The sequence below is a fragment of the Taeniopygia guttata genome, chromosome 6 (genome assembly GCF_048771995.1).
Source record: "Taeniopygia guttata chromosome 6, bTaeGut7.mat, whole genome shotgun sequence".
Lineage (NCBI taxonomy): Eukaryota > Metazoa > Chordata > Aves > Passeriformes > Estrildidae > Taeniopygia > Taeniopygia guttata.
In genome coordinates this window covers 24,738,284-24,751,633 of record NC_133031.1, presented here as the reverse complement: position 1 = coordinate 24,751,633, position 13,350 = coordinate 24,738,284, and the positions used below count along the sequence as shown (strand labels likewise).

Below are 13,350 nucleotides of genomic sequence, written 5' to 3'. Positions count from 1 at the left end.
TGCCGTCTCCATTGTGTCTCGCTGTCCCTGCGCCGCGCCTGAGAGCATAATGACAGCACTCAGGGCAGTGCACTTGGTAAATATTTGGAGAATTTTCACATGCTGAAATCAGAGTACAAGTAAAGGCTCTGGGCCTTTTCTCATGTTTTTTTCTTGGCATCACAGCTCGAGCATGGGATTTTGGTCTGAGATGGGTGTTGTAAAGCTTAGCTTCCCTGCCACAGACGAGTTCTGACTAATTTTTAAAGTTCAGATAAGCCAGTGGAAAGAAGTCCTGTTGAATTGCAGATCTGCTTTATGCTTTAAAGTTCTGGGGAAACATAAGCAGCTTAGTTACTGTTGTAGTTGGAACAGGAAGCAAGAAAAGCTTTTGTTGTATTCTCTGAGCTATTTCTTTACCCTGTTACTTACTTGAACTAAATTGGATATCATGTATTAATGCTGTCATCTAAAAGGACCTGGAAGCATTCAGCCTAGAGTCTCTTTGTAGTAAGCATTAATGGTAAAAGTTGAATTTACAAAATAGCAATTGGCAAGTTTCAGAGGAGTTATAAGGAAAAAAAATGTAACAATAGAAATGGCATATCTTGTGTATGAAAATTTTTCTCAATTATTCTTTTCCAGAGCTTTATTACATGTTTTTAATGGTATTGGTGAAAATGGGGCTGTTTGGGTTTGCTTTGAGTTTCCAGATATAGTTCCAAATAGGAGGCAAATGCTGTGAATTTATTCACAGAAATTATTTTATTTTCCTTCTTACTTCTTACTAATAATTTGTTTTAATCAAGCAAATTATATTACTTTGCATCTACTGCTTCCAGTTTTATATCCTTTGAGGTCTGCATTCTGCTTCAGGAGATTTTGCTTTTGTATTCTTAGGAATTTTTGCAGGTCACATGGAGGGCCCTCTGTGTGTGCATGCATGCGTGTATGTCTTTGGACAGCAAAAATTAAAATAATTCTGCAAAGTCATGGCTTTGCTTCTGGACAACTCGCAAAAAATGAGACTTGACTTTGTTTTCAGGTATATTTGCTGATTTTCACCTATGGAAGTCAAACATCCTGACAGTGACAGAATGTGCTTGTTCTAAAACATTAATATTTTGAAAATGCTCATACCTCTGGTGATATTTTTTCTCTCTTTTCAGGGTCTTTGTAAACAGAAGCTTAGCTATGGAAAAGATAAAGTGCTTTGGTTTTGATATGGACTATACACTTGCTGGTGAGTATCTTCTTAAGTTTTTTTGAACACTGACTTAGTTTGGAATATTGCTTCTTGCTGAGCAAAAAAACAGCAAAAAGCTGATTGGGCTACTGCAGTTAACAGGTGCTTCTTTTATTAGAAAATATATCTTTCACTATTCATTGCACATTCATGTTAGGTGTTTCCCTTAAATTTGTTATTTGCAAGCTGCATTTGGTCACAAGCAATGTTACGGTGGTGCAGTTTCAAGTGATTATGGGTGTTGAGAAAACCAAAGCTTAATAAGTCTGCTTCCTTAGATTCCACTGTATTTTGACAATACCCCTTGTGCATGCTTGGCTTTGGATAACAAGGTGATTTCTTTCATCCTTGGTGCATATAGCAGGCTACACCTTTGGCCAGCAGGTTCTCCTAGTCCTGAAAGAGTGATTTTGAATAGGTTTTCATCTTTCCCCTTCCTGTGTTAGCCACATCAGTGATTCATTTTGAGAAGAGGCATGACAGGGGCAGTGCCTTGTGTCAGCTGAACGGGTTAATTCGTAAAGCTTTGCCCATTCTTTATGACAGATAAGCTTTGGGAGGTTGCATAAGGTCTTTTGGTTTCATAAAATTGCTTGCATGACTTCTCCATCTTTCAGATACTCAACAGACAAGTTCCCTGAGACTTTTGATGAAAGGAAATAAAGCTACCATGTTCTTCATAGTCAGACTTTCATGTTACGTATTTTAAGGAAGGAAGAGATAAAAAGCTCACTTCCACTTTCCTAGGTTACAGTATCACACAGGCTGTAACTGAGGATGTCATGTACCATCCTGCCTTCTTTCTCATTAGCACTTCCAAGGTTATGGATAAAAAGTTCCTATCACCACTAATATTTCAGTTTAGAGTTGTTGTGTATATGAACTGAGAAAATGTGAGGTAGAGTATCAGGGTCACCTAATAATAGGTTAATGCAGTATGTCAGCTATGTTCATCTGGTTACTGTGTACTGAGAAGGAATGAGAGATGAGTAATGTGGCTGGGGACAGTGTGAGGGTCAGAGGCTAAGTGAAGGGCAGGAAGGTTTCCATAGGCTCGTGGTTCAACTGCAAGGAGCAGTTTTGGAGATTGTGGCAGGTAATTGTAGTTTATATTTAGATCAGTTGCTTGTGTTCTTTTATCTACAAAGAAGTAGTTACATATAAAAGGTTTGGTTGTTACCCACCTTATTTATACATCTGTTTAAAGTTCTTGCCACTTTTTAAGTCATGAAGTGTATTGTTAATCTGTGCTGAATATGACTGCAGGCACATGCTTTCTGTTTGTGTTTCCCAGCTGTGACAGTCTTGTGGCAGTGCATTTAAGGGGTGCATGAAAAACAGTTCAAAAATAAATGCTTAAAAAAAAAAAAAAAAAAGAAAAAGCTGTGGGTTTCTCTTCAGTAACAGAAAAACAACTTCTTTGTCATTTGCAAAGGAAGTGGTGGCACTTCCCCAAGGACCCAGGTGATCCCAGTGGGATTGGTGTGGAGCGTGAAGTTTGTTGCTAATTTTCATCCTGACAGAAGGACAGCTTCAGCACTGTCCTCACTTATCTGACTGTTCATTTTACTCAAATGTTCCTTGTCCCTGTAAACACAGAGCAAATGTGTTGTTATCCACAAAATTATGCTTGATTTGATGAAAGGAAAAAAATTAATAGTTCAAGCATCCTAAAGCAGTACTAGGGACATAAAAGCCTGGGACTTCCAAGGCTGGAAGATCACAGTGCTCCAGTTGAGCTGGCAAAGTCAGTGCTTTTGGGGGAGTTGAGAGACAAGGTGTGAGGCAGAAAAAGAAATGGGATGTGGTCTGAGCAGAAAACTGGAAATCTGGACCCCTCTGGGGTAAGCTGCTCTCCTGTGACTTCTTCCATGGTAAAACAGAGATAATAGTTGCAGATCATTTCACTAGGATTTGTGAGAACGTAATTAGGTTGGAAAGCCTTTTGCAGATGAAAAACATTATGACTGGTAAGTACTATTTCCCCTTTTTCCACTCAAACTGGAAATTAACCTTTGAAATTACCTGTTTATTTTCTTATGTCTCAGAGCCATCCTTTCCTCTCCATGTTGGCTTTTATTATCTGACCATTATTAGCTACTTATAGCTTGCATACAAGAAAAAATACTATCCACTGCAGGGGCTTTAAAGAGTGCAGTGTTAGAATATGATTACAATTATAAGAAATTAATTTGAAATTATAATGAAGAAGTGGGACAAGTGAAGTATTACAGTAATATGCTATAGTTAGTGCATTCATGAGACCCTGTTGTGTTTTCTGATTAGTCACGTTATCCTTTATCCACTCTTTCACACGGACATGCTACTTCTCTTGATTAAAAAGAGAAAAAAAGTAAAAAGCCAGTTTATATGTAATTTAACATCTGGAAATGGTATCTGCATACCAGATGGCTCATGCTGAGCAGAAGCCTTTTGGAGACCATTCAAAACAAGTAAATAGGCCAAAGAAAAGAACAGAAGCATCTCCAGTGTCTTTAGCTCCTCGTCTAGTTTTCTGCATTTCTACTTTCAGACATTGCTAGGTTACTTTTCTGTAGAGCTTTTTAAAATATCCAAGCACAATCTTTATATTCAACAACTTAAGGCAGGCAGAGTCATTGACCCTGCCAAAATCTGTATGTGACATCCCCTTCTGTTGTGTACTTTCACATCAGAAATAGACTGATGACAGTCATACATTTGCCATCTCAGAATGATTATTTTGATACACATTGAATTACCTGTCTTGTAAAGAAGTACCCCTGTCTCATGTCTTTCTTCTTTCCAAATCAATGACCACTGGTAGCACCAGAAGTCTTCCTTAGAAGGTGGTTGAGTAGTCAGAATCATTCATGTATATTGAACTTTAGAAGCTTGAGACAGTTTTATTCCTGTACTTTATGAATTTAAGAACACAGATCTACTTACAATAACCATCTTTTCTGTCTAGAATAATCTAATTTTGGTAGGGACACGGCATTTCCATTTTGAAGTCTGTAGTAACAGCTACCATGCGCATGCTGCAGTGATCGTGTTCTAGTACCAGCATGTCTGAGAATGTCAGCTTGCCAGCTGAGAGCAGTTTTAGTATCATCATGTTACATTGCACATAAAGTACAATTTCATCTGCTATTTTATAGAGTAGTACTTCTTAGAGGTATCGAAGAACATTTAACTCAGAATTTAAAAGAATTCAAGGCTATACAGCATTTCCACAGTGGTTTTGTTTGCTTTCAAGCCAAAATTAGGTTAAACTTCAAATTTTTGTAAATAACTCCTGTGTTCCCTGATTGTGCTTGTCTCTTTCCTTGCATAGGACTGAGAAACACTGTTAATGGTTGGGTTGGGCAAACAAAGTCTTTTTGTGTAGAAGAATCCAAAGGTTTTAGTTTTTTTGTCTGAGAAATTATGGACTTTAAATAGCTGAATTTATAATAACAGTGATTACATCTAGAATTAATTTTGACTGCTGGGAAAATAAAATGAAAGCAAATTGAAATAACTCTCAGAGGTTTTAGATTTCTTGTTTTCCCATAAAGGATTGTTACTGTATTCTCCTGGAGTGAATAAGATCTCTTACATGTATGGAAACTCCCAAATCTCCCTAGGTTAATGATCTAGTCTGTGTTTTGTATGAAACTGGCTGTCCTCTTCCTATTCAGTCTGTTTGGGAATCACATTTAGTACATAAAATAATGCTTTTTAAAGCATACTTTTCCCAGCATACTGGGAGGCAGGTGGAAAGAGCAGGAAGAACAGGAGGGGTTGACTGTGGTTTGTGTGCTTAGTTAAGTAGTTTCTGTTTAAAGTCTTGCTGCAGTTGACACAAGCAGGAGTCATCAGCTATTTCAGCCCTTACTGTTAGTGGAGGTTAAGACAAGTTTCTGTGATGTTTTGCAGCCCTTCATTCCCTGCCTCTGACCTTGCTGCCTGCCAGCCTGGGAGCAAGTCCCTGCCAGTTCCCTACGGTGCCCTTGCTGCTTGGGAAGCCTCGGTGTTACACCCAGGGCTGAATTTGCTGTCAGGACAGAACTGAGAATTATTGAATGATTCCTGTTCAAATTAGAGAGATTGAAGGTCCTATTGCTGTTATTTTTTGTTTGCTAAATAGTAGTTTCATTTATTATCTGAGTGATTCATCTCTGTTTATTCATCCAGCCAGAAGATCAACAGTCACTAACAATTCTGGTCTGCCTGCCTGTTTTCAGCAGTACTGTCAAAACTGCTCATGCTTTGGTAAAGGGAAATGTTGCAAGCAATCCAAAAGATTCACAGCCTTCTCCCGTTTTGTGTTTACTGCTAAGTGCCTAAAGTTAAATAAAGGTATGTCAGTGGAGAGTCTGTACTGTGACACTCACCTGAGCCTGAGGAGTTGGTGACACCCATTGGAAATGAAGCAGAGAAAGATTGGTTTCACACAGCATTTTATTTGGCTGCTTCCTACTCAGTATGAGCTACACTTAATTATTAGATCTGGATCCAAATAATGCAGGAGGCCTTGGCATTACCAGCTCTTAAATGGGACAGGCTGCACAATGAGGTGATGGATAGATGTCCCTTGACAGGAGCAGAGCTAAAGCAGTGGGGTTCCCAAACTGGCTGTAATTTCACACTGGGCCGTTGGCAGATGGAGAAGGATAGTAAGTAAGAATTACAAACTCAAATGTGCTTGAGAAGATTCCTCTGTGACTACTCTTCTTCTCCAAAAGTTATGGCCTTGTTGAAAGTTTATCTTCTATCTCTGAAGTAGATAAGAGGTAGTATCAGTAGACAGGATGCTTTCATTTGGAATGCTTTTCCTGTGCTTAATTCATTGCCGCTTCTGTGTTCTCCAGAAGGTGATAATGAAATTATCAATGGCTGCTGAAAATGGTTTTAATAAAAAAGGAGGGGAAATGAGGCTTGAAAAATACTGGTTTTATTTTGTGCAAATGTGATTAATGCAACATAATCTGATTGGAATATAGCTTGTGTCCTAGAAACATTGTCAATTTAATGCCAAGGTTTGGTGCACTGCCAAGATTTTATTGCAAAATTGCTTATGCTTTCAGCTTGTAGCATTTCCCTTCTCATCACATGGGAAAAGATACGGGAAAGACAGCTTTGGTCTTTCCCAACTCAATCCAAAGTGCAACATTCATAAACAGGTTTTGCCCTTTCCTCAGGTAGGTGTTTGTGTCAAAGCCATCTTTGCAGTTTGGAAGAGGAAATTTTTTCACACCCTCATCTCATTTTTGAAATGCTTTTGTTTACCTGTTTGCTGTGGAAAAAATACACTCAGTCAGAAGGTAGAATTGGATTGTTGCTGTGTCATCTGGGAGAAATGGTGACAGCAGAATTGAGAACTGGTTCTTCAGTCCGTCTACTGTTTTTACTGTAGCAGAGTCTATCAGGTTCCTGTGTTTCAGCTCTGTTTAATTTTAATGAGAAACGGGACTCATGAATTTGTACCTTGTATGAAAAAAGTCTGGATTGCACAAATAAAAAACAAATCATAAATGTGTGAGTTTTATACATGAAAAATTGAGCTGAATACTTAAACTACTGAGCATGTTAACAACTACAGTGTATCTGGATGTCAGTTCAGGTGCTGTTATTGTCTGTTTATTAGTGCTGAACTCTAGTGCAAATGTTCTAATGAGGCACTCCTGCTTAGGTTAAAGGTTTGCCTTTAGTTTCATCGTGATGTAAAGCTTTGAGGCTCTTTTGGGGAGATACTAAGCAGTTTTGCTTCTTTCCCAGTTTGCTGGATAATGCAGTTCTTTGTGTCATACAAAAATAATGTGCTGTCTGGAGAATGGAGTTGGTAGATGTGCAGGAGAAGCTTTCCAACTCTCCTAGCCAGGACTGGGAGATGCCCTGACTGTTGCACATCTGCTGTCTGCCTTTTCACATTCGCACATTGCCAGTCTGACAGGTGCAGATTTTGCAGATTTCAGAGGCAGGGTTAGCCATTGGTGTTTTAAAGCTAAAGGCGCACAGAGAGGCCAAATTGTTCCAAGTATGCTTTGAGCTGGATGTCTTTTCAAATACCAGTGCAGTGATTATTGTCCCTGCTCTCTTTGTGTTGCTGCTCTTCAGAGCCTGACCATTTAAAGCTGTGTAATGAGCAAATGAGGTCTGGAGCTGTGGGATCTCACATGCTGGCATTGGGAATGAGGAGTGGAGAGAGCATGTGTTGCTTGCTCTGTCCCAGTAAATCACTGACTGACAAACTGCTAATCTGCTGTCTGTGGATTCTTGAAGAATCAGAGTGATAAACAGAAGCTGCTGAAAGAATGAGTCTTCACAGTGTAAGGAGAGTTTCAAAAGCTGCTATATTCTGTTTTCTTGCTCTTAAAAATAAGATGGTAACACCAAGCTGGGTCAGCAGGCTGTTAGTATACCAAGGCGAGCAAGACGATGAAAATAGGGAGGCGTTTTTCAATCTAATCGACCCCTTATCTAGTAATCTTAATACCCCAACAGAAGTACTATTAAATTGCAAATACCCTTGTGATGACTCCAACAGCTTACTCTGTAGGAGGAACCAAAGCTGAGAGTACAGAAGGCTTTAACTCTGAGATCACATGTGTGCCATTGCTTTGTGAATGCCTTATTTTAGCACTACAGAAGAACTTCTGTATGTGGCTTCTTGCCAGCATGGGCACTTGTACTGTATCTAAGCACAGGTGCACGCTGTTAAACAAATGTGTAGCCTTGGAGGCTCACTCTCTTCAGTGAATATGGAGAAAAATAAGAAGCTAAATCTGTTTGGATGCTATTAAACCTGAAAAATGCCTTAGATATAATAATGACTTCTAGACCTTTAAGTAATTTGCTTCTTATTTCTAGATGATAGAAAATTATGTTTGAACTTGAAGCCCAAGCAACTATTTCTTCCCTGTTCATAAGTCTTTACTGAAGAACTAAGCCCATGTTTTGGCACAGTAATTTGTTTCCATGGAAATGCAGGGATATTTCCAATATGGGATTATAACTCACAGTGAGAGAGGTAAATTGTGAAGGCCATTTGTTAAGCACAAAAAGCATTCTTTTGTGTCAGGGAAACTAAATATTTCCTGTGAAAGAACAGGTGACTCTGTAGTCATTTTTAAAATATTAATCCAGTGCAAAGGAAAGTTCTACCAACTATTAAAATACAGACAAACTGAAGTTTCTTTGAAATGCAGAGTCTGTCGGAGTTGCTTTTCTCAACACGCACAATGTGACCTCAGTACTGCTGTTCTTACCTCAAGCCATTCATTTTTATTCAGCAGAAGAAATCTTTCCAACACTAAGCTCTGCTCTGCCAACCTCTGAGGCATATTCAAACAGCCCAAATCTTTGTTACATTGAAGGCAAACAAAGTGCAGCAGCAGAGAGCTAAAAATATCTGGAATTTACCAGTGAGAGCACTAATAAGCCTGCTTTGGGAAGCGTTAAAGCTGATGATTCTTGACAACACTTGTTTTTAATACAAGCAGAAAGGAGCAGTAGAAACAACCTGAAGTGTGGACCCTTCAATCCGCAGCCTGGCTGCACATAGAGTCCTGTGTCAGTCCTTGGAGCAACAACAAACCCTGTCTTCACACTGCCTGTTAGCATGCAGAGCGGGAGAAGGGGAGCTGATTCAGTTCCAGGTTAGAGGTTTTAGAGCTGAAAGCTGTGCTGTGCACTTGGGGATGTTTGCAGGAGCATTAGAGGGAAGGAATTTTCCACTGCTCTTAGGCTGCAGTGGGTGCCTTGCTGCTTTATGGGCTCTGCTGCGGCTGGGGACTGCAGAGCCCTGGGGCTGCTCTGGAGGGGAGCTTTGGTTTCCACCCAGAGAGAGCCCCGAGTTTGGCAGCTGTGTCAGAAAAGGGTGCTGTGGAGCCACTGGAGCTCACATCCACAGGATTCAACCCTCTGATGAGTAGTGACCCTTGCCTAAGTTTCTGTTATCAGATTTACTGTCAAAAACATCTGTGGGCACAAAGGTGCTCTGCAAGATCTGGCTGCTCATGCAGGGCAGAGCAGCTTGTGCATTAAGCATACAGAAGTATTCTGGGATGCACCTGGAGGTTTTGTCAGGATATTGTTTGCTGATCACTACAGACACATAATTTTTAATGAAATAGAAAAGGCACATTAAATATTGAACTGTGCTTTAAAGCTAAGCTTTGTCTTACTGCCCAGGTCACTTCTGTGTTTGAAAAGGTTTCTATGGGTAAGTGAAAATTATACTCAATCTGGCAGCAGTTTCTTCTCATTTAGACTAAAAAAAAAAAAAATCAAAGAAACAAGCCAATGTTGCTACCCATTTTGTTTGGTATTATAAAAAACCAATTTAAATATAAGCTGAAATGCTGCAATTCTGCATTCCATAGTACCATGCATTTTTATTTATGGTTTAGTACTTAAAATCAAACCCCAGGAGTCAAGAGGGTTGGAGACTGTTCCTAATTGGTTTTCAATTCATTCTGACTGTAGACAAGCCTTTATGGTCACAGTTCAGCCAAGTTCATAAACAAATGGCAAGTCAGAAGTTCACCATGTTCCTAATTGAAAACATGTGAGTTGTCCCTTGGATTTCATTTGGGATTTCTTGTACTTGCAATCAGGCACGTTTACCACTTTGTCAGTTTGTTTACAGGCACTGAGCTCCCAGGTCAGCACAGCACAGAGGTGCTCCACTCCATTGCCTGCATGCAGGGCATGTGTTTATGTGGGCAGAGATGACCCAAACCACTGCTGGACACACCAGAGCTTTAAATAGGAGTGTTTTTTCCTTTCATGGTCGGTGAGGATGCTGTGAAGTGAAATGCCTTCAGTGGCTGTGGCAGGAGCTGAGGGTAACACTTCATGTGTCATTGGAAAGACAGATGCAAGGCAGGGGGATCTGGAGGTCTGTGCTTATCCCCATTCCTGGGATTGCCAAGCCAGCTGAGTGTTTCTGCAGGGGGTCCCACGGTACAGGTGCCTCTGCAGGGTCTGTAGTTCCAATGGGAAAGAAAATCCTCAGCTTTATTTCCAGTACAAAGTGACAGCACCCTTCCAGGCTGTGCAAACCAAGCGTGAGTCTGGGCTCCCATCAGAGCTGAGCAGTCTGACTGCTCTGTCAAAACTGAGGGTAGTTAACACCCAGGTGTGAGACTTAAACATGACATTTCAGATTCCTTCCTGTGTAAGTAACGAATTATTTTAAAATGGAGAGCAGCATAGCTTGAGAAACCTTAGCATTCCCCTTTTGTTGCATTTCAGTGGCAGTGCCTGACAATACCTGCCTGATTAGAAAAGGCCCTGTAACACAGAGGCTAAAGTCATTAGTATGCTGGAGCAGAAATCCTCCTCTTTTCCACTTGTATGTGAAAAGTAGCATTGCTCTGTAACAAATCTTGCAGATAAGATACCCTGAAAGGAGGGTCAGTGTGTAGAGGTCAGATAGCATTCCTCACTACCTGGTTACTGCTGGGGATCATCAGACCTCCAGCCCTACAGCTGAGACAGACTTTCCTCATACTGTGGCAGTATGGGAAATGCTTGCCCAACACTTAGAAGTATATTTAATTGGTATTGTTATTTCAGTGGGGTTTGGTTTTTAATTGAGTCCAATGTCCCAAACACCTCCAGGACTGGTCACTGGCTCCTTCCCTCTGTATTCTCAGCTGGAGTTGCCAGTCAGGTGATCAAGAGTGCCAGGGAATGAGTATGCCAGGGTGTGAAATAGTCAGTGGTGTTATTATTATGGAGGGGTGACTGTCGCAGACACAGTGTAGTGGACACTAAATGCCTGACTTTGGGACCATGTGCAGAGGAGATACTGGCAGAATGGAGAATTCTGGGGGTAGATCTATCCTGTTCTGGGACACTAGGATCTCATCTGATAGACATTGTTGAGGCAGGATACATAGATATTTGTACTGTTGCAGGGAGTGGGTTTGTAAAAGGGTATCTCAGTCCTCAAGGCTTTAACTAAGCAGTTTTTGTCAGTACAACACGGATATAAATCTGTTCCTAATACACACTTGCATACTTGGCAAACCAAACTCACTACACATTACTTACTTGTGGTGCAATTCAGAGCAACAGTTTGATCCTGCTCTGTAAGTCAGGTTTGTGTAATTTCAGAAATGTATTTGTACAAGTTTAATTATGTGTGTTGTGCCCAAGACATATAAATCTAGATACCAGCTCTCTACCTGCCCATGTATGTCCCTAACTGCCTGGTTTGCATGCCTTACTCACTGGAGAATAAGCAGCAACTGAAGAAACCCGTTTTTAGTTATTTTACTTTCATTTCTTCAAGACTTAACACAAAGTAGTTGGGCTGCATTTCCTGTGCTTCAGAGAAAAGGCTAAACCCTGTGCATTATGTGCCTACATTTTGGCTTATCTGTCTTTGTGTGACCTCTGGAGAGCCCAGAGAGTGGGTAGCATTTCTGACGACTGAGTATTTGTACAAGCTTTTTTGCAACCCTTTTGGAGGAGGTCATCTCCTCTAGTTTGAGAAATACTGATCTTATCTGGACACCTGCAAGTCAACAGCACAGACAGCACAGGGAAGACAGCACTGAGTGGGGAAGGAGTCGAGACAGTGTGTGCCCAAGGGATCAGAGCAGGAGTGTCCCACCTGCAGGAAGCAGCTGTTCCTGTCAAGTGCCCTGACAGTGTGGGTTTGTTTGGGAGCAACCCCCTTTCCCTGGGCTGCTCTTGCCTTCCAGCTGGGAGGAAAGGCAGGTGAGGAGTTGGCAGATGGAAGGGATGAAACTCCTTCAGGAGGTGGTAGGGCATCATAAGAGGGCAACAGATGGGGAAAAACCGGAGGCAGATGCAAATGATACTTCAGGTCACCATTTAGTGGTCCTGCTCTGCCTCTCTGCCCGGAGGAGCTGCTCTCCCTGCAGGTGTCTGTTGTACCAACCTCCTGAGCTTGTTTTTCCCTTCCTAAAAGAGGGTTCTGGTGAAGGAGAGCTGCTTTCTCAAAGCTGCCCTGGTGGTATGGGGAATCAGTGTGTTGTCGCTGTTCCCAGTTCAGGGCTTTTCCCAGCACCAAGTCCATAGCAATTGGAAATGAAATGGCAGGCAGGACTGCTTGCAGGTGTGCAGTTTGAGACAGCAAATACATCTCACAAATGCGAGACAACTGAAGCAGTGCAGAAAGGGGTCATTATTTTAACTTCAACTCCTGCTTCTCTCCCAAGATCCATGAGTACCCTGCAAGAAGTGTTGGCAAGCCTGGAACAAATCATGTTACATCTTCAATGAGAAGTGCTCTTGTCTGAATTTTTGTGTGTGGGAGCAACAAGGGAAGATATGGGCAGCTCCTAAAGGGTTTTCTCCTCCCCACAGCAGAGCCATCACTTGCACTTCATCCTTCCCCAGCTATTAATTTTGAAACAAAACAGGCCTTAAACTTTATTTTCAGAGAAGCCTTCCAGGAGGTCTGCATACTTTTGCGGGTCATTTTTGCAACATCATTCCAATCGGTTCAGCTTTGTATTTAGTGCAAATTGGATCTCAAAGGTGATTCTTGATTACTCTGTGCATACCTGTAAGTTGCAAAGTATCTCTGGCGTTCTCCCTGTGTGTGCTTGCCAGTGAGAGCACTGCAGTGCAGCTCTGTGTGCAGGTTTGGTGCTGGCTGATCCTGTGAAAGCCCAAGTGAAAGCGTGTCCCAGGGTGTGTTTAAATGCAGACATCCCCACAGACTGACCTGGTGTGCAAGGCTCTCGCTGGGAGCACCTTCAAGGTGTAGGGCAAAATTCTCTTCTCAGGTTCCCAGAGTGGCTGCTGACTCAGTCTCCCAAGTCTCCTGCATTGACACATGCAGGCATTGTATGGTGTGAAAGAGTGTCCTGAAAAGAGTAATTTGTCACTGACTGAGGAATGGACCATGATGGCAAAGCTGCAAAAAGAGCACAAGACCTTTTCTTGAACCAGTTGCTCTGTGTCTGAGAGAAGCATGAAGGGTTTGTATCACTTGGGCAATGTACTTGTAGCCTCTTCCTCCTAATTATCCCTGAGCTGATGATCTAAGACTGCTTTGTGGATATGAGGACAGAATTTTGCCTGTAGGATGCACGATTACCAACTGTGCCTCTTCTGTAAATCAGTTGTACGTGTATTTGGAATAACTGCCAGGCCAGCTTCTGAGTTTGCCAGAG

General features: G+C 41.4%; 1 protein-coding gene across 7 annotated transcripts in view; it reads left to right on the top strand.

Annotated features, from left to right (window-relative positions):
- NT5C2 (5'-nucleotidase, cytosolic II) overlaps positions 1 to 13,350 on the top strand; it is a 59,768-nt gene that overhangs the window by 27,987 nt on the left and 18,431 nt on the right. For all 7 annotated transcript variants that reach the window (XM_002197021.7, XM_072931218.1, XM_072931214.1 and 4 more), the window contains one exon: positions 1,149 to 1,222. In XM_002197021.7, coding sequence (XP_002197057.1) covers positions 1,149 to 1,222 — 74 coding nt within the window. The remainder of the gene's footprint in view (positions 1 to 1,148; positions 1,223 to 13,350) is intronic.